The sequence below is a fragment of the Cyprinus carpio genome, chromosome B7, assembly GCF_018340385.1.
Source record: "Cyprinus carpio isolate SPL01 chromosome B7, ASM1834038v1, whole genome shotgun sequence".
In the NCBI taxonomy this organism is placed as follows: Eukaryota; Metazoa; Chordata; class Actinopteri; order Cypriniformes; family Cyprinidae; genus Cyprinus; species Cyprinus carpio.
The window spans coordinates 35,973,750-35,997,812 of record NC_056603.1 but is presented as its reverse complement, the minus strand read 5'-3'; the positions used below and the strand labels follow the sequence as shown (position 1 = coordinate 35,997,812).

The 24,063-nt window shown below is 37.9% G+C and overlaps 3 protein-coding genes and 1 long non-coding RNA gene across 5 annotated transcripts in view; 2 read left to right on the top strand and 2 right to left on the bottom strand.

The window, feature by feature from the left end:
• The window catches only part of LOC109107158 (cadherin-4-like), a 129,577-nt gene that overhangs the window by 85,336 nt on the left and 20,178 nt on the right, over positions 1–24,063 (bottom strand). The window lies entirely within an intron of this gene.
• On the top strand, positions 357–1,748 carry LOC122138021. Its single transcript, XM_042728465.1, has 2 exons — positions 357–1,123; positions 1,361–1,748. The coding sequence occupies exons 1-2, from the start codon at positions 587–589 to the stop codon at positions 1,622–1,624; spliced, it is 801 nt and encodes a 266-aa protein (XP_042584399.1). The 5' UTR covers positions 357–586; the 3' UTR covers positions 1,625–1,748.
• LOC122138022 lies at positions 1,795–2,681 on the top strand. The gene is made up of 2 exons (XM_042728466.1): positions 1,795–1,896; positions 1,992–2,681. The coding sequence occupies exons 1-2, from the start codon at positions 1,806–1,808 to the stop codon at positions 2,645–2,647; spliced, it is 747 nt and encodes a 248-aa protein (XP_042584400.1). The 5' UTR covers positions 1,795–1,805; the 3' UTR covers positions 2,648–2,681.
• On the bottom strand, positions 3,003–3,586 carry LOC122138023. Its single transcript, XR_006155256.1, has 3 exons — positions 3,544–3,586; positions 3,274–3,411; positions 3,003–3,067 (listed from the first exon to the last, which is right to left on the bottom strand). It is a non-coding gene; the product is annotated as an uncharacterized LOC122138023 (long non-coding RNA).

Below are 24,063 nucleotides of genomic sequence, written 5' to 3'. Positions count from 1 at the left end.
ACGAAACAACATTCTTCCTGGAAATAAATATAATCAGAGCTGTCGTCAAGAACAACATTTCTGGTAAGTTGTTAACCAGGGATAGGGGAAAAGTACATTTTGAAATGCTTAAAAATTGTCTGCACCAGTCACGTGTACAAGTCAGGAGTAATACTGAAGCGGTGTGGTGTATGTGTGAAATGCAATAAACAGTGCAAGATTAGTGCTGATCAAGTTGATTCAGTTCTGAGCGATGTCTGCTGTTCTTCTTTCTTCTTAAAGAGTCAACTTGATGAAGCTGATCATTCGTTGTTAATGTTAACATGTTAACTAACAAACGTGTGTGTTAACGTGTAGTTAAGGTGGCTGTAGTTAACACATGAATCCTCATGATTCCAGGCGTAGCTAAGGTTAGTCCATCATTAATTCCTTATTGGTCCATTAATTAGTTCATGATTAATAAACTATTAATTCAGATATTAGTACATCATTAATCATGTACCCTTATTGTAAAGTGTTACCATAATGTCTTTGTTTAAAATTTGCTTTTCATGTCTTTTAGAAGTGTGTATGTGACCTTGACTTGAGGAAGACGGTCTCTGTGTCTATGGATGGACCCAATGTTAATTGGCGTTTTTTTGAGATGCTGCAGCAGGAGCATGCAGAGCATTTTGGGGGTGCTCAGCTGGCAGTGGTGGGGAGTTGTGGCCTGCATACTCTCCATAATGCTGTCAAATGTGGATTCACCGACTGGCATATGGAGAAGTTTCTAAGAGCTCTGCATACAATTTTTCACAATGTGCCAGCAAGAAGGGAGGATTTCTGTAATCTCACAAAGTCCAAAATCTTCGCTTTGCCTTTTTGTGCTCATCGCTGGGTCGAGAACCTCCCTGTGGCGGAGAGGGCCCTTGTCATCTGGCCAGACATGATGAAGTATGTTGAGGCTGTTAGCACCAAAAAGCTTCCTAACCCTGGGACGTCCTCCTATGATACCATTGCGGCGGCAACCAAAGACCCTCTCATTCTGGCAAAGCTTCACTTTTTCATGGCAGTGTGTCGAAGTGTAACACCTTTCCTCACCAGATACCAGACTCATGAGCCTGTGCTGCCTTTCATTGGTAATGACTTGGCTGAACTGCTGAAGGTGAGGTGAATCTTCTCATTTTATTGTCATAGTGATTTTAAAATCTCCTCTCGTTCACAGTTACGCTAAGACTACAGCTAAGACTGAATGAATTGAAAATGCAAATATTTTGAATAGTCAGATAAATTAGGCTCATTTAATAATACTGAAGAAAAGAAACATTGTAAAGTCAGAGTGCTTATTTTGTATTGTAAAATATTTGTATTCTCAAATATGTATATTTTTGTCTTTTCATAGAGTTTGCTGAGGCGATTCATCAAACAAGAACTTCTCAATGATGCCACACCTCGGCATTTGGTCCGGCTTGATGTTAGTGACATGCAGTCCAGGGTTCATCTAAGAGCTGTTGATATTGGCATTGGAGCTGAGGCTGCAATAAAGATATTTTGGAAATACATAATGTGTGACCAGACTGCTCCTGGTGTCCCTGTTGTTAGACCCGTCTACTCAGCCCTTCACTGGATAGAAGGAAAGAGGAGGGAGAGGAAGCTATTTACTTAATTTAGTCCCCATTCATCCTTAGGAACGTCAGCAGCAGAGTAGATCCACTGAGGAGCTTTCTGTCCTCCAGTTCAGAAAGGAATGCATGGAGGGTCTGTCCAAAATTGTGAAGAAGATTCAAGAGAAGAGCAGTTTTTGATTTTCAAATGTGTGGGGAATGTGTTTTGTTTTAACAGCTGTGATGTATTCAAATCCAGAATTGTGTCAGGGCCAGATGAAGTGTCTAGTCAAAAGGTTTCTTCAAGACAAGCAGTTAGATGGGGTTGCTACAGGTACATAAGATTAAGTCCTGACGTTAGGCATACAATTTACAAAAGAAACACGTGTACATTTGATGTGAGTGCTTTTTCTTTCACTTTTTCTTTAGGTGATCTGATCATTCAGCAATTTTCACAATTGTTGTCCCTGGAGGTGAGGAATGAGAAGTTTCTGTCTTTCAAGCCCCTCGAGAAGAGGCTGGATGTGTTTCTCCATCCTTATATAAGTCAGCCCTACCCACAGCTCTGGGCTTTCATCAGAAACCTTCTGCTCCTCTCCCATGGGCAGGCTACGGTGGAGAGGGGCTTCTCTATCAATAAACAAGTAGAAACTTGTAATATCCAAGAGGACACTGTCATTGCACAAAGAGTTGTGTGCGATTACGTGTCCATGCATGGGGGTGTTACCAAGGTGCCCCTCACACCAGAGCTCCTGTCTTCAGTCACATCAGCAAGAGTGAGTTACAGGATGCATCCTGAACGAAAGAAAAAAGAATCTCAAGCACATAGTCAAAGAAGAATAATGATTGAAGAGGAGTTGGAGCAGCTAAAAAAGACAAGACAGAACATCCAGGAAGTTGCGGAGCATCTGAGGAGGGATGCAGACAAGATGGCAGAGGAGGCTGAGGACAAACAAGGCAGCAAAATGGCAGAGCTTATTGCCAAGTCAAATGCATTGAGAAGAAGCTACAAGCAGAAGTTGACAGAACTTGAGAGCCTGGGCGAAAAAATTGCAACCAAGGCAGCAGAGCTGCGAAGGCTGTAGTGTTCAACACCAAGTTCAAATCTATTTATTACAAATCAAATGTGTTACGCTTTTTTTTGTGTATTAAATATATGTGTTAATTTGTTTGTTATGTTTTATTTAATTCAAGTAGCCTACTTGTACATAATTATTTTCTAGGGTTCAAAATTTATACAGATTTGACATTTTCCCCTCATACTTCTGTCAGAATGGGTACGAAGTTGGCATTGAATTTCATTTAAAATGGTATTAAAAAGGTCTTAAAAAGCCTTGAATTTCATTTGGAGGATCCTGGGGGTACGCTGTGGATATTTTCAGGCATCTCAACATCTGGCCCCGGCCAGGTGTTAATGGTTATTTTGAGGTAGTTCACCTTTGCCACAAGCTGGTCTTGTTGCTGTTTAATGGTTTCCAGCAGGCTATGGATGTGGACCTCAGCCGCTGTTCACAAACATGAAATATAGCTAAAATGTAGTGTATAAAAAATATCACGTTTCAGTGTAAATCTTCATTACTCATAATACTGACATTAGTTAATGACAAAAGTTATTGTCAAAGTTTGAAGAAAATATGTGATGGTTGTGGGATTTTTTTTCCAAAATCTTTTGCACAGAATGACCCTCCAGTATTTGTCAGTTATAGCTCACCAGAGCAGGGAATGGTATCGCCCATTCTTCCCCCTCGCCATGTTGGTCTGTAGGTCAGGCTTGAACAGGCTTCCTCTGTTGGCCGCATGTTGAGGGCTGGTGCGGGGGGTGGAGGGAGTTGTGGAGGGACTGCCATTTCTGGTCCATAGTGAGGTGGGTGGTGTGTGAGAGGGGGACATTTTTTTATTAAATGGTAGTAATCTGTTAACCATGACTGATAATACATACGGGGCCTTTCTATTCACTAATATTTCCGAAATCAGTCTCTACCTTGAGTAACTCTCTGCATGTTAAATGCGGGTGTTGGGAGTTGCTGTCCTGCCCCATAGTCTGGTGCTAATGGAGAGAAATTGGTATTAAATGGTTGTGATCTGTTAACCATGGTAGGCTGTGAGGCATGCAAGCTACAGGGCCAAACAATGGCAAACAAAAAAATCTCTTGTCATGCTGAACATTAATTTGGTATACACTACCTATTTCAACCCCATTGATGGATTGACATTGAAAATCTGAGATGGTAAGGCAGATGCAATCTATTGATTTGAAACAGAGTGTCCATTGCTGTGTTAATATAAATGGGGCCACTGTATTCAATATTATTTAGGAGAACAGTGTTTACCTAGACAGTTTTGAGGAGTAGTTACTCTGTTGCCTGGCACTCGGCAAGATGATGGAGCTGAAGGAATGGAGACAAGGAGAGGGGAATATCTTTAGCACTAAGAATGTTAACCATATCTCTAATATTAATATTAAGATTTGTTATTTCGATGTTAAGAGATTATTCCTTACTCTTCCAGTGCAAATGGCTTGGGCATGAGGCTTCAACTGACACACCAGGCAAGTTGGAAGGTCGTGGCATCTGGCTCTTCTTCACTCTCATCAGAGTCCCCAAAACGATGGCTGTTAAGTAACCATTATGGTTATTGCAATCCCAAAATTGCAAAATATACATAGTACAAGCATCTCTTGTCTATTTTTGAATGCTACGGTGAATAACCTTCTTATTACTGTAGAAACATAACAAAAACAAGACAGAACACACTTACACTGGCTTCCTGAATCTTTTCTCTGGCAGCTTACCCTCCTGCTCTGCCTCAGACTGTGAACTGTGACTTTGATCGCGCTGGTGCCTCACGCGCACATATTCATTGGAAACAGCAGTCGTTCACACGCCATGCGGCGCGAACAGCGGTCCACTTTGGCATATTTTTGCTCATGATGATTTTTTTTTTGCATAGATACTGAAACACGTGTGAAATCCAAAGCCTATTTTACCTAATGAATAAGAGTTTAGCTTCAAATGGGCAACATGTTTGGATTTGTCCCGAATGAGAGAGATAAGCCCAACCTCACCTTATCGCTTTAAATTATTTTAAATTATTATTATTATTTTTTTTTTGTTTATAAGCATATATTATATACTGCAATTATATTTATCCATTAGAATTATATATTTGTAATTCTTGTTCTGTTCTGATAAATTTGTTAAATTTAAAGGATTTGTTGTAAAGTGAAGGGAACTAAAAATATCCTGTTGGATTAGCCTATAGCATTATTAGGCCTGCCGTTATTATTTCTGAATGTAATAAAATGCAACTCTCACAAATTTAATTTATTTTTTAGCGTGTTTAAAAAAAATGCAGCAAACGAAAATAGGCGATTAATCGGTTAAAATGTGTTGTTGTGGGTTAACAAATTTACATTATATACTTAGGAACAGAGTATGGGCCTAATCTAGGCTATGTTGTTAACTATTTACAAGTTTCATGTAGCTATAATTTTATCCAGCTTTATTTTTCCATTGCATCCGAAAATGACTTTGAAAATGACTGCATCACATTCACGTCGCGCGCTCAATCTGCCTCCCGCGATGCTCAGCTGTGGACGATTTCAAAATGTTTGATATAAAAGTTGCTGTCACATATTATATACAGGAATTGTTCATTTAAAAAAAGTCAAAATATATTGTTAGTTTTATGCTAACATGCAATCAAGGTCTCCAGATACTATATAAGATACAAGTTCATTTAGACTGTTTAACATGCACTGTGACATTTTACCATTTCAGCGTATAAACTCCTTGAGATTTTAAAGTCAGTTTAATAGTATTGAAATTCAAGTTGAATATGGTATTTAAAAAAAAAGGTTTTAATTGCTTAAATTATTTCTATGAATTAATAATATGTTATCATGACTTTTTCATCATATCATTTTTTTATGAATTGTATTCGTTTTCCATTTCGGAAACCAAGCACACACTTTTTTTCTTTTTTAAAATCTATTAATCGCTCACATAGCTCTAACAAGGTTTTATTTTTTATTTTTATTTCTTTTTTGAGGAACGTGCCACTGTCAGGGGAGTCACATCATTAGAGTTGCAAATTAACTTCAGAAATGGAAAATAAGGGCTAATAGAGGTTGTTTCTTTTATTCTTTATTTATAATGTTTATTCTTGAAGAAAATAAGTATTTACTCTTTAAGAAAATAAGGGATGATCCAAATATTTGTAGTGCACAATAATATTGGCCTATGTCTGTCCATTGGATTTTAAAGCATAACAGAAGGTCTATGAAACATTTCTATGATGCATTTTTTTTTAAACAATTGCACTTAAAGTTTTCAACTAAAATATTATTTCATCCATATAGCCTGTGAATAAATAAAATGCATACTTTTCAATGAAAGAACACTGAGAGTGTAGGTTGCTTCTGGTGTTTGGATTTGTACTTCAATATAATGAGCTCTAAGTTTAAGAATAGCCTACAGTGTTTTTTTTTTTTTTTAATCTCTATTTAACAACATTTGCTCAATGAAATACGTCTTTCTTCAGGTAGACTGAATGTTTTCCTGCCTTGCTAAATGTTGGGCTCATGATCAATGAGTTGTATTCGCCTTAAACTGGGGGTAGTTCTGTATAGCTTGTGGGGGTCGAGATAAAGGTGTGAATCTCTTGCACTTTCATATGGAAACTGTCTTATGAGGGTTTCAAACTTGCAGAACAGGTTTTTAGGACATATTGGGTTTTAGAACAACTTTAAAGAAAGGTTTGATCCACTTCAAATGTTGACTACTGTATAGCGCAATAAAGTTTATTAGTTATTATAACTTAATTTCAGAGGAAGTTGCCTTGACTAAAAAAAAAAAAAAAAAAAAACTGTTGCATTAGGGCTGGGCGATGGCCTAAAAAAAATCCCAGATTTTTTTCACAAAAAAATCCGATTTACTATTTAAATCGATTTTGTTGACTCCCTACTTAAAATCAATATTAAAAATGGCAAATAAATTGTTCAAAACAAGTTTTAATATAATTCTTTATCATTTACCAGTCAAATTTATAACTGAAACAAGATGATTAAAAAAAGCAGTAGCTAATGTTATTACCTTAACGCTGGAATTACCTTTATTCTATTTATTAATTAATTTTCTTTAATACTAGCCCATCATGCATCTAAGCATCCGCTCGGCGTTAAGAGCTGTTCAGATTAAAACTGGCAGCTCCGCAGTGAGTCAGTGTCATGGACGTAGGACAGACCAAGTGTAAATATATTTTCTAGTCTATATTTTCATTTCCTTATGTCGCTGGTTTAGGTTATGTATTTATTTTTATTTCTTATATCAATTATTTGTAAATATAGCAGACACCGTCTAACTGTGTCTTGTTCATTTCGTAGGGTAAACATCTCTCACTCGGCAGCAGAGTATGTGAGCAGAGTGAAGCAGCAACAATTTCCCTCCGCGCTCCGAGCATATAATAATCCGCTCTGTGTTCACTGATACCAGAAACACTGCTCCGCACTGAATGTGTGTGAAGCCACCTCTTCCAAAGAGGCAGTCCCTTGATATTGCCTTGTGGATAAGAGAGTGGAATCGGCTTGGATTTGAGAGATGTAGTACTCTACAGGAAGAGGCAAGATCAAGGAACCTCCCTTTATCAACTAGGCTTACCTGCTTCTCTGAGACGAACCATGTTGAGGAGTCTACATGATGACATGGGGCACATGGGCATGGAAAGGACCCTTGACCTCGTCAAGACCAGATTCTTTTACCCAAAGATGTCATCATCTGTGGAAGAGAAAATAAAGACTTGTGAGAGATGTGTAGGAAGAAGCTCCCAGAGAAAGCTGCCGCTATGGTGAATATAAAGACTACCAAACCATTGGAGTTGGTCTGTATGGACTTGTTGTCCTTAGAGCCAGATAAGAGTAACACCAAAGACATATTATTCATTACGGACCACTTCACCAAATATGCAGTGGCTGTGCCTACCCAAAACCAGAAGGCGCAGACTGTGGCTAGATGCCTATGGGAAAACTTCCTAGTACATTATGGATTTCCAGAGAGATTGCACAGTGATCAAGGGCCAGATTTCGAGTGACGCCTGATCAGGGAGCTGTGTCACATTGTAGGCATACACAAGGTGAGAACCACTCATTACCAACCGAGAGGAAATCCGGTAGAGAGAGTCAGTAGAACCCTTCTCCAGATGTTGGGTACACTTGAAAACAAGAAGAGGTCTTGCTGGAAGGAGTTTGTGAAGCCTTTGGTGCATGCATACAATTGCACTCGAAATTGTGTGACTTGATACACTCCCTATGAACTTATGTTTGGGAGAAAGCCTAGGCTGCCAGTTGACTTAGCCTTTGGTCTGCCAGTGAATGGACCTACCAAGTCCCACTTTCAACATGTTAGGGATCTGAAAGAATGTTTGAAGGAAAGCTATGAGATTGCCATCAAGAACACTGCAAAAGTGGCCAATTGTACAAGCGCCGGTTTTAGAAAACGTGTGGTGGTTTCTACCCTTGAAATAGGAGATAGAGTTCTCATGCGGAAAGTTAAACTGAGAGGGAAGCACAAGCTCGTAGACAAATGGGAGCCAAATGTCTATGTAGTCACTTGGAATGTTGATGACCTCCCAGTGTATGTAGTCCAGCCAGGGGGAAGACTGTTCTTCAAAAATGTTTTTATATTATTATTATTATTTTACTGTCCGCTTCGCGCTGAGAAGAATAATACAGGTACATAATTCACCTCAAGAAGACGTGCTGAGAGAGGAATAAGATTTGGATTACCTCAGAAAAAAAGAATGAAGCGGCTTAAACCAGCAGAGATCATAAACATGAGTAAGTCTTTTTTTTATTATTAATCCACTTGTATTAGTTTTCATATAACTTGTACACATTTGACTAGTTAGACTTTTTCCAAAATATAATTCCTGACTAAATGTTTAATCAAGTGAAACATTATGAAGTTTCATTTACATTACTTCAATGTTTCATGAAGCCAGGAGGTTTTATTTATTTATTTATTTATTTTTATGTTCTAACGTATAACATAGACAGCAATACGATATAAAAGTAATATGAGGTATGTACCAGGTATGTGATGGTCATTTATATATTTCCACTTGACACAATACCAGTCAAAACTTTTGAACAGTAAGATTTTTAATGTCTTTTTGAAGAATTCTCTTCTGCTGACCAAGCCTGCATTTATCTGATCCAAAATACAGAAAGTTGCATTTGCTTAAGCAGTAATATTGTGAAATATTTTTACTATTTTAAATAACTGCTTTCTGTTTGAATATATTTTAAAATAAAATTTATTCCTGTGATCAAAGCTACATTTTCAGAATCATTACTCCAGTCTTACTCCAAGTGTAACAATATACACTATAACATTCAAAAGCTGGGAGTCAATATATATAGAAATTAAAACTTTTTTTTAGCACACAAGTGATGATAGATACAATAATCATGTTACAAAAGATTCTGTTCTTTCAATTAATCAAAAAAAAAAAAAAAAAAATATATATATATATATATATATACACAGGTCCTTCTCAACAAAAAATTAGCATATTGTGATAAAAGTTAATTATTTTCCATAATGTAATGATAAAAATTAAACTTTCATATATTTTAGATTCATTGCACACCAAACTGAAATATTTCAGATCTTTTATTGTTTTAATACTGATGATTTTGGCATACAGCTCATGAAAACCCCAAATTCCTATCTCAAAAAAATTAGCATATTTCATCCGACCAATAAAAGAAGTGTTTTTAATACAAAAAAAGTCAACCTTCAAATAATTATGTTCAGTTATGCACTCAATACTTGGTCGGGAATCCTTTTGCAGAAATGACTGCTTCAATGCGGCGTGGCATGGAGGCAATCAGCCTGTGGCACTGCTGAGGTGTTATGGAGGCCCAGGATGCTTCGATAGTGGCCTTAAGCTCATCCAGAGTGTTGGGTCTTGCGTCTCTCAACTTTCTCTTCACAATATCCCACAGATTCTCTATGGGGTTCAGGTCAGGAGAGTTGGCAGGCCAATTGAGCACAGTAATACCATGGTCAGTAAACCATTTACCAGTGGTTTTGGCACTGTGAGCAGGTGCCAGGTCGTGCTGAAAAACGAAACCTTCATCTCCATAAAGCTTTTCAGCAGATGGAAGCATGAAGTGCTCCAAAATCTCCTGATAGCTAGCTGCATTGACCCTGCCCTTGATAAAACACAGTGGACCAACACCAGCAGCTGACATGGCACCCCAGACCATCACTGACTGTGGGTACTTGACACTGGACTTCAGGCATTTTGGCATTTCCTTCTCCCCAGTCTTCCTCCAGACTCTGGCACCTTGATTTCCGAATGACATGCAAAATTTGCTTTCATCCGAAAAAAGTACTTTGGACCACTGAGCAACAGTCCAGTGCTGCTTCTCTGTAGCCCATTTTCCTGCACACGCCTGTGCACGGTGGCTCTGGATGTTTCTACTCCAGACTCAGTCCACTGCTTCCGCAGGTCCCCCAAGGTCTGGAATCGGTCCTTCTCCACAATCTTCCTCAGGGTCCGGTCACCTCTTCTCGTTGTGCAGCGTTTTTTGCCACACTTTTTCCTTCCCACAGACTTCCCCACTGAGGTGCCTTGATACAGCACTCTGGGAACAGCCTATTCGTTCAGAAATTTCTTTCTGTGTCTTACCCTCTCGCTTGAGGGTGTCAATGATGGCCTTCTGGACAGCAGTCAGGTCGGCAGTCTTACCCATGATTGCGGTTTTGAGTAATGAACCAGGCTGGGAGTTTTTAAAAGCCTCAGGAATCTTTTGCAGGTGTTTAGAGTTAATTAGTTGATTCAGATGATTAGGTTAATAGCTCATTTAGAGAACCTTTTCATGATATGCTAATTTTTTGAGATAGGAATTTTGGGTTTTCATGAGCTGTATGCCAAAATCATCAGTATTAAAACAATAAAAGACCTGAAATATTTAAGTTGGTGTGCATTGAATCTAAAATATATGAAAGTTAAATTTTTATCATAACATTATGGAAACTAATGAACTTTTATCACAATATGCTAATTTTTTGAGAAGGACCTGTATGTGTGTATATATATATATATGTATATATATATATATATATATATATATATATATATATATTATTATTATTATTATTATTATTATTATTATTATTATATATATAAAATATATATAATAATAGTAATAACAAATGTTTTTTTGAGTAGCAAATCAGAATATTCGAATGATCTCTGAAGGATCGTGTGACTGGAGTTATGATGCTAAAATTCAGCATTGAAAGTCGCTTTGATTAAGTGAAAAAAAAATTGACGTGACATACAGCCAAATATGGTGACCCATACTCAGAATTCGTGCTCTGTATTTAACCCATCCAAAGTGCACACACACAGCAGTGAACACACACACACAGCCGGAGCAGTGGGCAGCCATTTACGCTGCGGCACCCGGGGAGCAGTTGGGGGTTTGGTGCCTTGCTCAAGGGCACCTCAGTCGTGGTATTGCCGGCCCGAGACTCGAACCCACAACCTTAGGGTTAGAAGTCAACCTCTCTAACCACTAGGCCACAGGTTCCCCTAATTGTTCCTAATAAACTGTTTAACTACACTCGCAAGTGAATCTCAAGTTTATATAATATAATTTATATAATATAATTAAATATATTCTAAATTAACTACAAACATAAAAATATATACATTTATTTTGTCCTCACATTCTTTATTGTAACTCTTCCCTCTCAGTCACACACCTGACTGAAAGGCTCATTATGCAGGCCTTTATCTTCTCAGGTGTGAATCACACTAATATTGATGGTCAATCACGCCTACTCGCATATGCCCTTTCGAAACAAAAAGTGTCTTAGAAAATTTATATCAATCTGTAGTTTTCTGTGAGCTAGTAAACAAGATGATTTTCACATCATTTTGAAGCAAAAATTCTAGGCTACAAGCTCCAGGTTTGACAGTCTTGGGAACAAATCTTCTCTAGGTGTTTTATGACCTTATTTCAGTGACTTCAAAATTGTAGTTTTTCACTAACCACGCATAAACGTTGTTTTCTCAAAAACACAATCATGCACATTCATGCTATTTACATATTATTGTAGCCCAGTTTGTACTAAATACAGTGTTATTAGACTTTAGCCATGTATATGTTTATAAGCAACTGAAAAAAGCACAAAAGTCAGGGGATGTCAAAACTTCTCCAGGCCCCCAAAACCCCTTAGACCCCAGAGGGTTAAACTTGCACACACTACAAGATTTGAAAATGATGGTGCATCACACACTAGATATTATTAACATTATAAATGCGTTGTTTGATAATCATTGGTCATTGGTCATAGGCTCAGAGTAGATTAGACATGCAAGATGTCTCAGTTTAGCAGATAATTCGCACTGAACTTCAGAACCGACAAAGGTCCTTGAATTCTCGAGAGAGGAAAATCTTGGATAAATCAAACTAAAACTCCTGTAGTGTGACCCCGGCTGAACTAACCTGTCAGCCTCTGCCATAGGAAGGCCTCTGTTAACCACGTGGTCAACTATGATGGCCTGGACATAATTTGAAATAACAGTACGTTGCATTTTGCATACATTCTTCTGATGACTCTTTGTTTAGACCCATGGTCACATCTTTGGAGGGGTCCATGTCTACCTCATTGATCAGTATGAAGGTTTCCTCTCACTTCAAGTCTGTCCTGCTCCATATTTGCACATTAAAAATTCTCATACACAGTTCTTATATGGTATCTAATTCTATTCACAATCTGAAAGTGAATGAACTGGAATTCCCCTTCAAGAACTCGAGCTGGGTTAAAATGCTTCGGGAACACCTCCAGCGTGACCACGCTGAGATTCAAATGTTTAATGTGTCAAATGGAAGGGCGAGACATCATTGGAGGGATGACGTAACGACAAGGAAGCTTAAAAGCACGTGCGGTGGAACCGGCATCATCTTTCTGTCATTCAGCTGTGTGTGTGTCAGTCGCTATCTGCTTGTGAGTCTTATTTAGTGTTGTTTGTCCACTGATAAGCTCCATTATGTCAACGCTTCAGTCAAGAGAAGTTTTGGGCGAGAGCAGGCAGCGTTCAGGCTTTGTGTTTTTCCCTGCCCGAGAGAAAGAAAAGAAAGAGATTTGGGTGGGGACACACGCAGTTTGTGTGTTGTCTGCTTGAGAGTGAAGCACGCAGAGTCAGCAAACGTTTTGTTACTGCCTTGCTTCACTCTCAGAAGGCTCTCTTTGAGGAAGGAGCCTTCACTAGTTTTTCTCGCGGTGCTGGCCCCGCTTTCCTCGAAGCAGAGCTGCGGCCATGCTCATGGGTTTTGCTTTCGGATCTGGTGGAGGGAATGTAGATGAGCAAGTCCCTATCTTCTTCCTCAACCTCCAGATCCGGCACCGGCTCTTGGGGTTTCGGAAGCCTGTCCTTGCCCCTAGGATAGAGGGCGCAATGCTCCCCTGTCTTCCTCTGAGGAGACTGATATGGAGGGTGTCGATGAGCTCGCCAGTTGCACAAGCATCAGTTACACAAGCATATTATGCCTAATATTATAATGATCAGCAGAGCAGAGCTCACGCAGTTGGCTCTCGGGGGGGCTGATTGTGCTTTTCCTGCTGTTAAGCGCTCCACTCTCACCGGACACACTTCAAGGAGTGTGTCCATGCCTGTGATCTTGCGATCCCGGTCCCGCTGCTGCCGCTGAGGCAGGGAGTCACTGAGATCGCGGGGATAGCACATGATATGGTGGACGTGTTGAAGATGGCTCTTCCTATCTCCACCCACATTCCCTAGATCTAGAGCTCATTCTCGAGGCTTGGAAGCCCACGCTACAGTTTCTTCCCCCTCTGAGTGAGAGCTCGCTGCTGCAGCCATCTTTTTCTGAGGAGATTGATGTTGTTTGTGTTACTGACCGGCTCGCACGCTGCTGAGACAACGCGTATATTAGATAATTTCAGTTTTGATATGAATCTTTCCACACCCAGTGGTGGTCAGTAACAGAGTAGCTTTACTTCGTTACTGTACTTAAGTAAATTTTTCAAGTATCTGTTCTTTACTGGAGTAGTTTTATTTTTAGTAACTTTTACTTTTACTTCACTACATTCCAAAGTATAAGATCGTACTTTTTACTTAACTACATTTCATAAAACATATCGTTACTCATTATAATAGGCTATATCATGTGCTCTGACACACAGAAGTGGTTTTTGATTCAAGAACAAACTGATTCTTTTCAATGAACCTCTTAAATCGGTTAACAAATCGTACCAAATGATTCATTCACAAATTAGAATGATCCACTTGCAGCTGTTCTCGAGTCTACCACTCACTGATTCAAATGAACCGTTTAGTGTGAGTCTCTAGTGAACTCAATTCACAAGTATGAACCGGGAGATCTTGAGCGTGCGTGACTGATGCTGCTAAAAGTTACTAATGTCGAATTTTAGGATTAATTATTGTAACTGAAAATCATATTTAGGTCAAAACTGTCATTTGTTTGTGGACTAAATCTGCTGTAAAGGGTGATCTATGGCGTTATTTCCCTGTCAAATGTCGAGAGCGCATTATTGTAGCGCGAAAGTACATTAATATAATGTGCGAGCGCGAATCTCTCTGCGAGCGCGCGGAATATAATGTGCGGAGCGCGAATCTCTCTGCTCGCGCGCGGGAACTGGGTGCGTGCTCTCAGATACACGTTGCTCTTGTAAGAATTTTCTCTGGGCTCGCTCAGAGAGTATGCCTGCACTTAAAACGTGTTCAGTGCAATCTCGAATCTCTCCTCTTCGCTTAAAGTAAGCATGTATGTGCTTAGACTGTGTCCCGTGCGTTCGCGCATGGCCAAGTACTCTTCTCTTCGATTTCTTTCTCTTTGCTCTTGGCATAAACGCTGTCAAAATGGCAACAACCAATCAGAAATAGGCTTCAACGACTGACCAATGAAAACGCGACATCGTACATGGAATCTTATTGGTTGATTGGAATTTAAGTTATTTTTCGTGAGCCGGTTTGTTTGACTCAGCTCACTGAAAAGAGCCGGCTCTTTTGGCTCACAAACGGCTCTTTAAAAAACAATAATGTTTTGACTATGATAGGTGTGAAAACAATTCTAATTAAATTATTAAATGAAATCATACTCACAATGTCTCAAAATTTCTTTAAAAATGCATTGATTTGTTATGAAAAAAGAATACTATCAAACATTTGCATTTAAATTACGACTTTTTAATGTATAGAAACAACAACATTATAAAACAAATACAATCTGAATCTGAACAACATAATAGAACCCATATTAAAGAAAAATAAATAACTGAAAGGATTAAACTGGTCTCTCTTTTTTGGCATGTTATATAACCAGCATGAACTATCTCACTAGTTATGTTTTGTATAACTAGCATGAACACACACACACACACACACACACACACACACACACACACACACACACACACAATGCTGATCATATTTTTATTTTATGAGAGATTTGCATTCAGAAATGCAAGCTGCCTTACTTTTGAGGGGCTGATGCGGTTTCTTCTCCAAGTTTGACACTGTGTGTGTGATGGCTCGGCCCCTCCCTCATGCCATATAATTGGTTGACACCTCGTGTATGATTGACAGGAACAGATTGTGAGGCTGATCAGACAGTCGAAACGAATATGTGCGCCTTAAGGCCTATATAATATTTTTTTGTTCTTTGAATTAGTCAATTATTTTAAATAAAATGCATCCATTATTTCATTATTACATACTGATTTGATTTCTATAGGCTATATTTTTTTTTAAATAGAGTCGGCTCTTCAGATATGCGAGCCAGCTCTCGTCGTTCACCTACAAGAGCCGACTCGTTCGCGAACGACCCATCATGGAATAAGTTCACTGAAGTTCAATCAAGACGAGCCTAGATGGATCCGCCGAATCGACGATCTCAGGTAACCAGTTTTATTTGTTTTTATGTTAAATATGTCAAATGTATTTTAGAAATGTCTGGGAAGAGGGCGATTGGATTATTTTACACATAAATTACCTAGACTGTCAACCACATTGTTCACACTTCCTGCCATGCCCATTGAAAGTGAGATTTTTTAGATAAAAAAAGACGTAAAATATTATTTTTGCCTTTTGGAATCGGCTTTCAAATATATTTGGCTAAAAAAATCTAACCTTCAATGGGCATGGCACGTAGTGTGAAGAATGTGGTTGACAGTCTAGGTAATTTATATGTAAAATAATCCAATCGTCCTCTTCCCAGACATTTCTAAGATACATTTGACATATTTAACATCAAAACAAATAAAACTGGTTACCTGAGATCGTCGATTCGGCGGATCCATCTCGGCTCGTCTTGACTGAACTTCAGTGAACTTATTCCATGTGTTCCATGTGCAGTTCAATATCAACCAATAAGATTCCATGTACGATGTCGCGTTTTCATTGGTCAGTCGTTGAAGCCTATTTCTGATTGGTTGTTGCCGTTTTGACAGCGTTTATGTCAAGAGCAAAGAGAAAGAATTTGAAGAGAAGAGTACTTGGCCATGCGCGAACGCACGGGACACAGTCTAAGCACATACACGCTCACTTTAAGTGAAGAGGAGAGATTCGCGATTGCACTGAACACGTTTTAAGTGCAGGCATACTCTCTGAGCGAGCCCAGAGAAAATTCTTACAAGAGCAACGTGTATCTGAGAGCACGTGCCCAGTTCCCGTGCGCGAGCAGAGAGATTCGCGCTCCGCACATTATATCCCGTGCGCGAGCAGAGAGATTCGCGCTCGGGCACATATATCCCGCGCGTGAGCAGCGAGATTCACGCTCGCACATTATGTTAATGTACTTTCGCGCTACAATAATGCGCTCTTGATATTTGACAGGGAAATAACGCCATAGTGATCTATTTAAGCCCACTGAAATGCTTGAACGCAAACACATCAGCATCAGTGCCTTTTAGGTCAAAAAAACAAACATTAAAATAACACAGATTAAATAAAATAACTAATGCACGTTCAAATTCCCCGCTGCCATAACATTAACAGTTCTATTAAAATGCTACGCATTTAGCCCTATGTGACGTCTGTTTTTATACTGTTTATCAACAGTATAAATGTTTATTGTTTGAATTAACTAGCCGAGTAGACATATATGAATGTTTATTCATAACCATACTGAAAATAAGTAAATATTGGTAGCTGATGCTAACTGTCTAGCTAACAACCTTGCTGGTGCTAAGTTGAGGTAATTTTTAAAAATAAAGTCCAAATATTTTTATTCAACCACCTATATACATTACATCTGGGGGGGGGGGGGGGCGGTGATGTTCATAAAATTGTAACTACAGTAATTATCAATTATCAAAGTGGGAAGTGATGCCCTCTGGGAGTATTTGGCCAGGGGTGTTTTACACCACAGACAAGGTGGAGAAAAAGTTATTATGAAAATATAATTATTTTTTCCTTAAAATGTTCTTCCTAACTTCAGGCCTTATTCTCATGTCAAATATAACTGTGATGTTCTGCAAAACAACAAATTTTAAAACACTTTTTTTCTTACTGGTGAAAATCTGATGGTCAGATGTGACCCTGGAGCACAAAACCAGTCTTAAGTTGCTGGGGTATTTTTGTAGCAAAAGCCATAAATACATTGTATGTGTCAAAATGATCAATTTTTATTTTATGGCAAAAATTATTAGGATATTAAGTAAAGGTCCTGTTCCATGAAGATTTCCTGTCGTAAATATATCAAAACTTATATAAAAATAATATATCCTAGCGTAAATATATCAAAACTTAATATTTGATTAGTAATATGCATCGCTAAGAACTTAATTTAGACAAATTTAAAGGTGATTTTCTCAATGTTTAGATTTTTTTGCTCCCTCAGATTCCAGATTTTCAAATAGTTGTACAGTATCTCAGACAAATATCATCCTTTCCTAACAGCTTATTTATTCAGCTTTCGGATGTTGTATTAATATAAATTTCGTTAATTCGAAGATTATTTACTTTGTCCTCCTAACAAACCAGAAATCTGTTTTTTTCAGGTACATCACAGCATAAGCTTCACAGTGAACATTACTACATCACTCTCGTCAGCGTAGTCCATATCAACAACAAAAATATATCTTGACTCCATGTAGTGGTTATTTTGAGAAAATCCCAGGTATTTTGAGCGGTAGGATTATATAAAAAAAATTTGTGCTAATATAAAATTAATTTAAGTAGCCTATATAAAATTGCTAAATAAATCTATCTATCAGTACTTTTTTACTTAAGTACATAAAAAATCGAGTACTTTTATACTTTTACTCAAGTAAAATTGAAAAAGGAGTACTTTTACTTTTACTGGAGTATTATTTTATTATACGTATCTGTACTTTTACTAGTACTTGATTTGTGTATTTCATCCACCACTGTACTTTTAATAGTGTTTTTTTTGTTTTTGTTGTTTGACTATATTTAATTCTGAGGAATAAAATGAAATATTCATTTGACTATGAGAAGTTAGATAAACAGGGGCTCTTGGGATAAAAATGTCTCGAGTGAGAACACGTATTTACCTCTCTTCTCAGGAGTTCCTGCAGGCCCTTCTCTCCGCAGGGTTGATCCACTCCCCATGGCGGCCACTCCTCTCGGTGGCCAGTCAGTGGGCAGACACCCTCTGGTTGCGTGTTTCCTCCGTGCTGCATTGAGGCCTCCAGCCAGAAGAAGCTTATGCTAAGTGGTGGATCAGGATGCTATCCTAAAGCCTCAAGTCCTCAAGATCTCCCCTTTCTTTGGTGGTCAAGACTCACTTGTTGGTCTTTGGGCGGATGTCCCCGTCTACTTGTCTGGTGCCTACCTGCTTTTTACGCCACCCCTGGCTCCTTTCTCTCGTTTTAGCCGTGCTCTTCCACACTAGGCAGTGACTTGTAATTCTGGGTGCATGGGCATTCTCGTTCCTGAAGCATTTCGATGCAGCTTGAGATCCTGAAGGGGAACGTTTCAGGGTACGCATGTAACCATGGTTCCCCGAAGGGAACTAGACGCTGCGTCTCAGGGCAATACTTCCGGCATCCTTGCCAATGCTTGCTTCATTCCTAGAAGCTGATGCTGTGACGCCTGTGATGTCTCGCCCTTCCACTGGACTGATTACACATGTCATTCAGAGCATGGTCACGCTGGAGGCGTTCCCCAAAGCGTTTAGACCCACCATCTCGTTCCCTTCAGGGAAACATGGTTACATGCATAACCTGAGACGTTTATAATAATTTCTCTCTCCTGATTGAAAGCCTACAGCAATTACACTATGTCTTTATATTTTACCAATACACAATAATCAGGTTGGTTGACAATCTATAGATTTACAAAGTGATTAAGTAAACATCAAGATCATTTGGATTAAATGAGCAGAAAAAAAGTTGTAAAATGCATGTATTTAATATAACTAGATCTGGATGGAAAACACATCTTTGGGGGTGATTTTATATTACAGTTTATTTTGATTGCTTTTTTTTTAATTTGTTTGTTTTTTTTTTTTTTTATTTATTTAAATTTATATTAAAGAATTGCACACACATAATGCAAAATGCCTCATATCTCTTGCAAAATGAATATCACAAACACATGTCAAAAGCAATCATTTGCAAACACCTTTCCCATAATATTAATTCCTGTTAGAATTTTGTGTTACATAAAGAATTGTGTGTTGTGTTTTGCAAAAAGTGTTTTATGAAATTGAAAACTGAGTCAAAGGCCTAGAATTAGTGTATGGTTTTGCAGATTTGGTGTGTGGTTCAGTGTCTGAGTGTCAGGTTTCAGAAATTGTGAGAAAAGTAAAGATTTTGTGTGTAAGCAGTTGAAATAAAAAAAAAAAAAAAAAAGAAAACCAACAACAGAAAATTAATGATAACTATGTAATACTTCAGCTATGTCTGTTTTTTTTAATAGTTTTGATCGTATTTAATTTATAGATTTAGTATATATTTTAATATCATATTACTTTAGAAATCTAGTAAAATGCTGTCTTGTTCAAGTTTTTTTTTTTTTATTAAGAGTATGTAAACATGCAAATTGGCCATAGTGTTTTGGCTGTGGTTGTGTCTAAATGAGAAAATAATTCATGTAATTTGAAGCTGTGTAAATGCACTGAATATATTTTGTGCCAAGGGAATGGAAAATGGTCTACAGTTTAGCCCACATTTTGCGCACTGTGTGAAGACTTTTTAAAAAAAAATAACTTGAGAAATGGGTCATTGTTGTTGTAAATAAATGCAAAAAATTTAAAATAAAAAAAGAAATAGTAACATACCCTTACGAAAAAGAAGTTTATACAAGTGTGCTATTAGTATACTTCTTTTAAACTAAAAATAGGAAAGTATGCTTTTAGTTTACTTTGTATGTACTTCCCAGAAATGGGCTTTATGTACTACTCAGAAATATACTTAAAAAGACATTTAAGTATACTTGACCTATACTTACAAAAAGCCTAAATATATTTGAGCTATAGTTGTGCTCCTAGAATCCGTGTTTTCATTGCTATATGGTAGAGGGCACTAGTACACATCTTCTGTACAGAATTTTCCAAAAAAAAAAAAAAAAAAAAAACCCAAGTGAAGAAGAAATAACAGATACTAACACATGTAACATGATCATCTGACATGAAATAGCATCAAAACTGTAACGTTATGGAATAAAATGTAGACGGATGAAGAGGTAATAATTACAGTCAAGCTTTGGGGTGTCGATTGACTCCATCTACATTTTGATTATCATTCTGAATCCAATTCATAGTCTTTTTTCAGCTTTTTGTTCAAAATGTTATTTCTTCATTTTTTATGAAACTTACCCACATTAAAGTGTTAAAAAAAAAAAATGCATGAAGCTAAAATAATGTCTTTGTTTACAAGCAAATACCTTGTTCTTTCTTTGGATGTTTTGTATGTTCAGATATTCATATAACAAAATATATACAAATTAAAACCTAAAGAGGGACATAGTAGTATACTTAAAGTATGATGTAAAGTTCACTTATAAGAAAACTTATGAGTATACTTGCAGTATAAAGTTACTAAACTAGTAGTTTACTGAGACTATACTTCAAAGTGAACAAAGTATTTAATTAGTAAACTATCAGTATACCTGTAAGTTCACTTTTAGTATAATTGCAGTACAAATTACAAACATAGAGGTAAACTAGTTTGTACTCAAAGTTTGCTACTGTTATACTTAAAAGTATACTTTTATATACGAAAAATTTGTACACTCTTAAAAATAATAATAAAAGTGCTTAAAAGTTTCTACACAGCAATGTCATAGGAAAAAACAAACAATTTTTTTGGTTCCAGAAAGAACCATTCAGTCAAAGGTTCTTTAAAGAACCATCTCTTTCTTAGCTTTTTATAATCTGAAGAACTTTCTTTCACCACAAATAACATTTTGTGAGACAGAAAGGTTCTTCAGATGTTAAAGGTTCTTAATGAAACCATTTAGACAAAAATTTGTTTAATCTACGTATTTTACTATTCCAGAGAAAATGAATGAAAATGAGTGTCAGTGTCCAAATCAAAAGGTGCCTCTTTATAATGAGAAGGCCTGCTAGGTAGATCTGCTGCTCTCCAGAGACTGTGGCCTTTTCTCCCTACATGTTTACCAGGGCTGTACCCCAGAGTCTAGTTACCTGGGTTTGTTAAACTCAGTGGTACAAGTAGTTCCCTGCTGGATCCCAGTTGATTTAAGCCCTTGAGAGCACTTAATGACTGGGTATGTTTTTGTGTCTGTGTAATGGCATAAGACAAACAGAGAGCCACACAAACTGCAATAGTTTAGCAATGCTTTTACATAAACATAAAATCAATGCCAGTGAATTTCTCAAACACAGGCTGGAAACATACATGCAAACACACCTGAATGTGATCTTGTGTGATAATATCTCGAATATTTCAGTTGGAGTGGGATTCGAGAGAGAGAGAGACTTGAATTGAATTGAATTGAATTGAATTGAGAGAGACTTGACTTTCAAAAAACTTTTATTATTTATGTTTTTTACTTTTTACTTTTATTTATGTTTTTAATTTAAAACATTATATTAAAAACAATTATAATCAACAATTATAATAATAATCACAGATAAAAAAACAAACAACTTTCATTCACAGTAACAACTGCTTTTTTAACACCCCATATCATTTCAAATAAAACCACATATTTTGTATGCAGATAATAGGTATACTCAGTAACTATTCAGGATTTTACCAATGACTTAAACTTCTTCACCAAATCAACATTTTGATCCTCATTCTTACACTGATGGGACTTTAGAATAGCCAATTTAGCTTGTCCCAGCAAAAAGTTAGCAAGTTTCCATTCTCCTTGCCAAGAATGTCTATACCGATCTCCAAAAATAAACATTGTCTTATTAAATAAAAAAACAAGTTTAGACATCATTTCTTTTGATTCTACATGAATGAGACCTTGTCCTCCTTCTGCCACCGGCAAGTACAGAACACAAGGTGGAAGCCAGTGATGACCATTCCAGAAAAAAAATCAACAAATGCTTTCTGAATCTTGATGAAAAAATATTTAGGAGGACTTAAAACTGTAAGCTTATGCCACAGCATTGAGGCTGCCAGATTGTTAACAATTAAAACTCTTCCTCTGTACGAGAGATGTGGAAGAATCCCTCTCCATCTCTGGATTCTTCCTATCACTTTATCAGAAAGTCCTTCCCAAGTTTTCTCCATGTACTCATATACGGAAATAAATCCCAAGAATTTTAAAACCATCTTGAGTCCATGTACACTGGTGAGATAATTTAGGAGGTCCCTTTTCCCTCCATTCTCCCATAAGTAATGTACATTTCTCCCAGTTTAAACATGCAGATGTCGCTCTTTGAAAACTATTTAAACAAGTTGTTAGATTATTTATATCATCAACATTGCATATAAAAACAGTCACATCATCAGCATATGCTGTAAGTTTTACTGGGGTTAAATCTGGGTAACTAGAAATGTTCACACCATGTAGCTTATTCCTTGAAAGCAACAATGGTTCAATTGAAATAGCATACAATAATCTAGACAGTGGACACACCTGTCTAATACCCCGAGTTACAGAAAATTGTCTGGTCAAGGAACCATTAATTCTAAGCATACTGTAAATATTATTATACAGCAGCTTAATAAGTGCTACAAATTGTGACCCAAAACCAAAAGCCTCTAAAGTCTTTAAAAGATATAAATGATCAACCTTATCAAAGGCTTTTTCTTGATCAAGAGAACGAAAACCAATGTCCAAATCATATCTTTTTCCACTAGATATTAAATCTCTTACTAGAAAGAGATTATCAAAAATTGTTCTTTTAGGAATACAATATGTTTGAACTTCATGAATTATACTTGATATATATTGCTTTAATCTATTTGTAAGAGCCTTCGACAATATCTTCAAATCCACAGTTAAAAGCAATACAGGGTGCCAGTTTTTCAAAAGACCTAAGTCTCCTTTCTTAGGAATTTATATCAAGACAGCTCTTCGACAGCTCAAGGGAAGAATTTCTATATCAATACATTCTAACAAAACTGCATAAAAATCATGTCCTATCAAATTCCAAAAACATTTATAAAACTCTGCTGTCAGACCATCTATCCCAGGAGGAAGTTCACATAAAAGCTCATCTGCAGCCAATTCTTCACATGATTCTGCTTGATACAATTCAGAGTCAGCACGAACACCACCTTGGACTCCTCGGTCTCCAAGGTGCGAGGCTGTAGGGAGAAATGCATGGAACACTTGGTTAAGAATGTTCTGCAGTAGTTGGGCTCACCGGAGTAGCTCTCGGGAATGGGTAGGCATGGTTCGGGTCAGTAGCTGGGTTCGGCGATAGCCCGGGGAACCGACGGTGCGGGTGGCGCAGCGGGAGTAGTCAACTGTTGGATCTGCTGGGTGAGCTCGGACACCTGTGTCACCAGCGCTTGGACAGCGCGTCTGGTGTTGACGATACTCTCCTGCTGCTGATCCATGCGGTTGACGCTGTGGTGGATGAATTCGGAGAGTGACGTGGAACTTGCTGCTTCCATGGTTGGTCAGAGCGTTCTGTAACGGTAACAAAGGGTGAGGAAGCAAGTGCAAGAGTGAAATACAAATGTTTATTGAAGTCAGAGATACAAATGAGTCCAGGTGGAACAATGGATGGTCACAGCGATGCCAGACAGTGATCGAGGAAGTGGCGGTGAGATGAGGCAGCAGGAGAGCGTGACACAGGCCTGAGATGAGCAATCCATGGTGGTGAGTTGGTGCATCCGGTGGTGAAGAGTGGACCGGGTTCCAGGGTCAGACAACAGCGAAGCATATAGCACAGAGAAACAGGAACGAGAAACCAGGCAACCGAACGGGAGACTTCATGTGGAGGTGTTTCAAGGGTAAGACGAAAGACAGGGCAATAAGTAGGGATCGGGTAATGAGTAATAGCTGGTGCAGGTGAACAATCAACGGAGACGCCCACATGAAA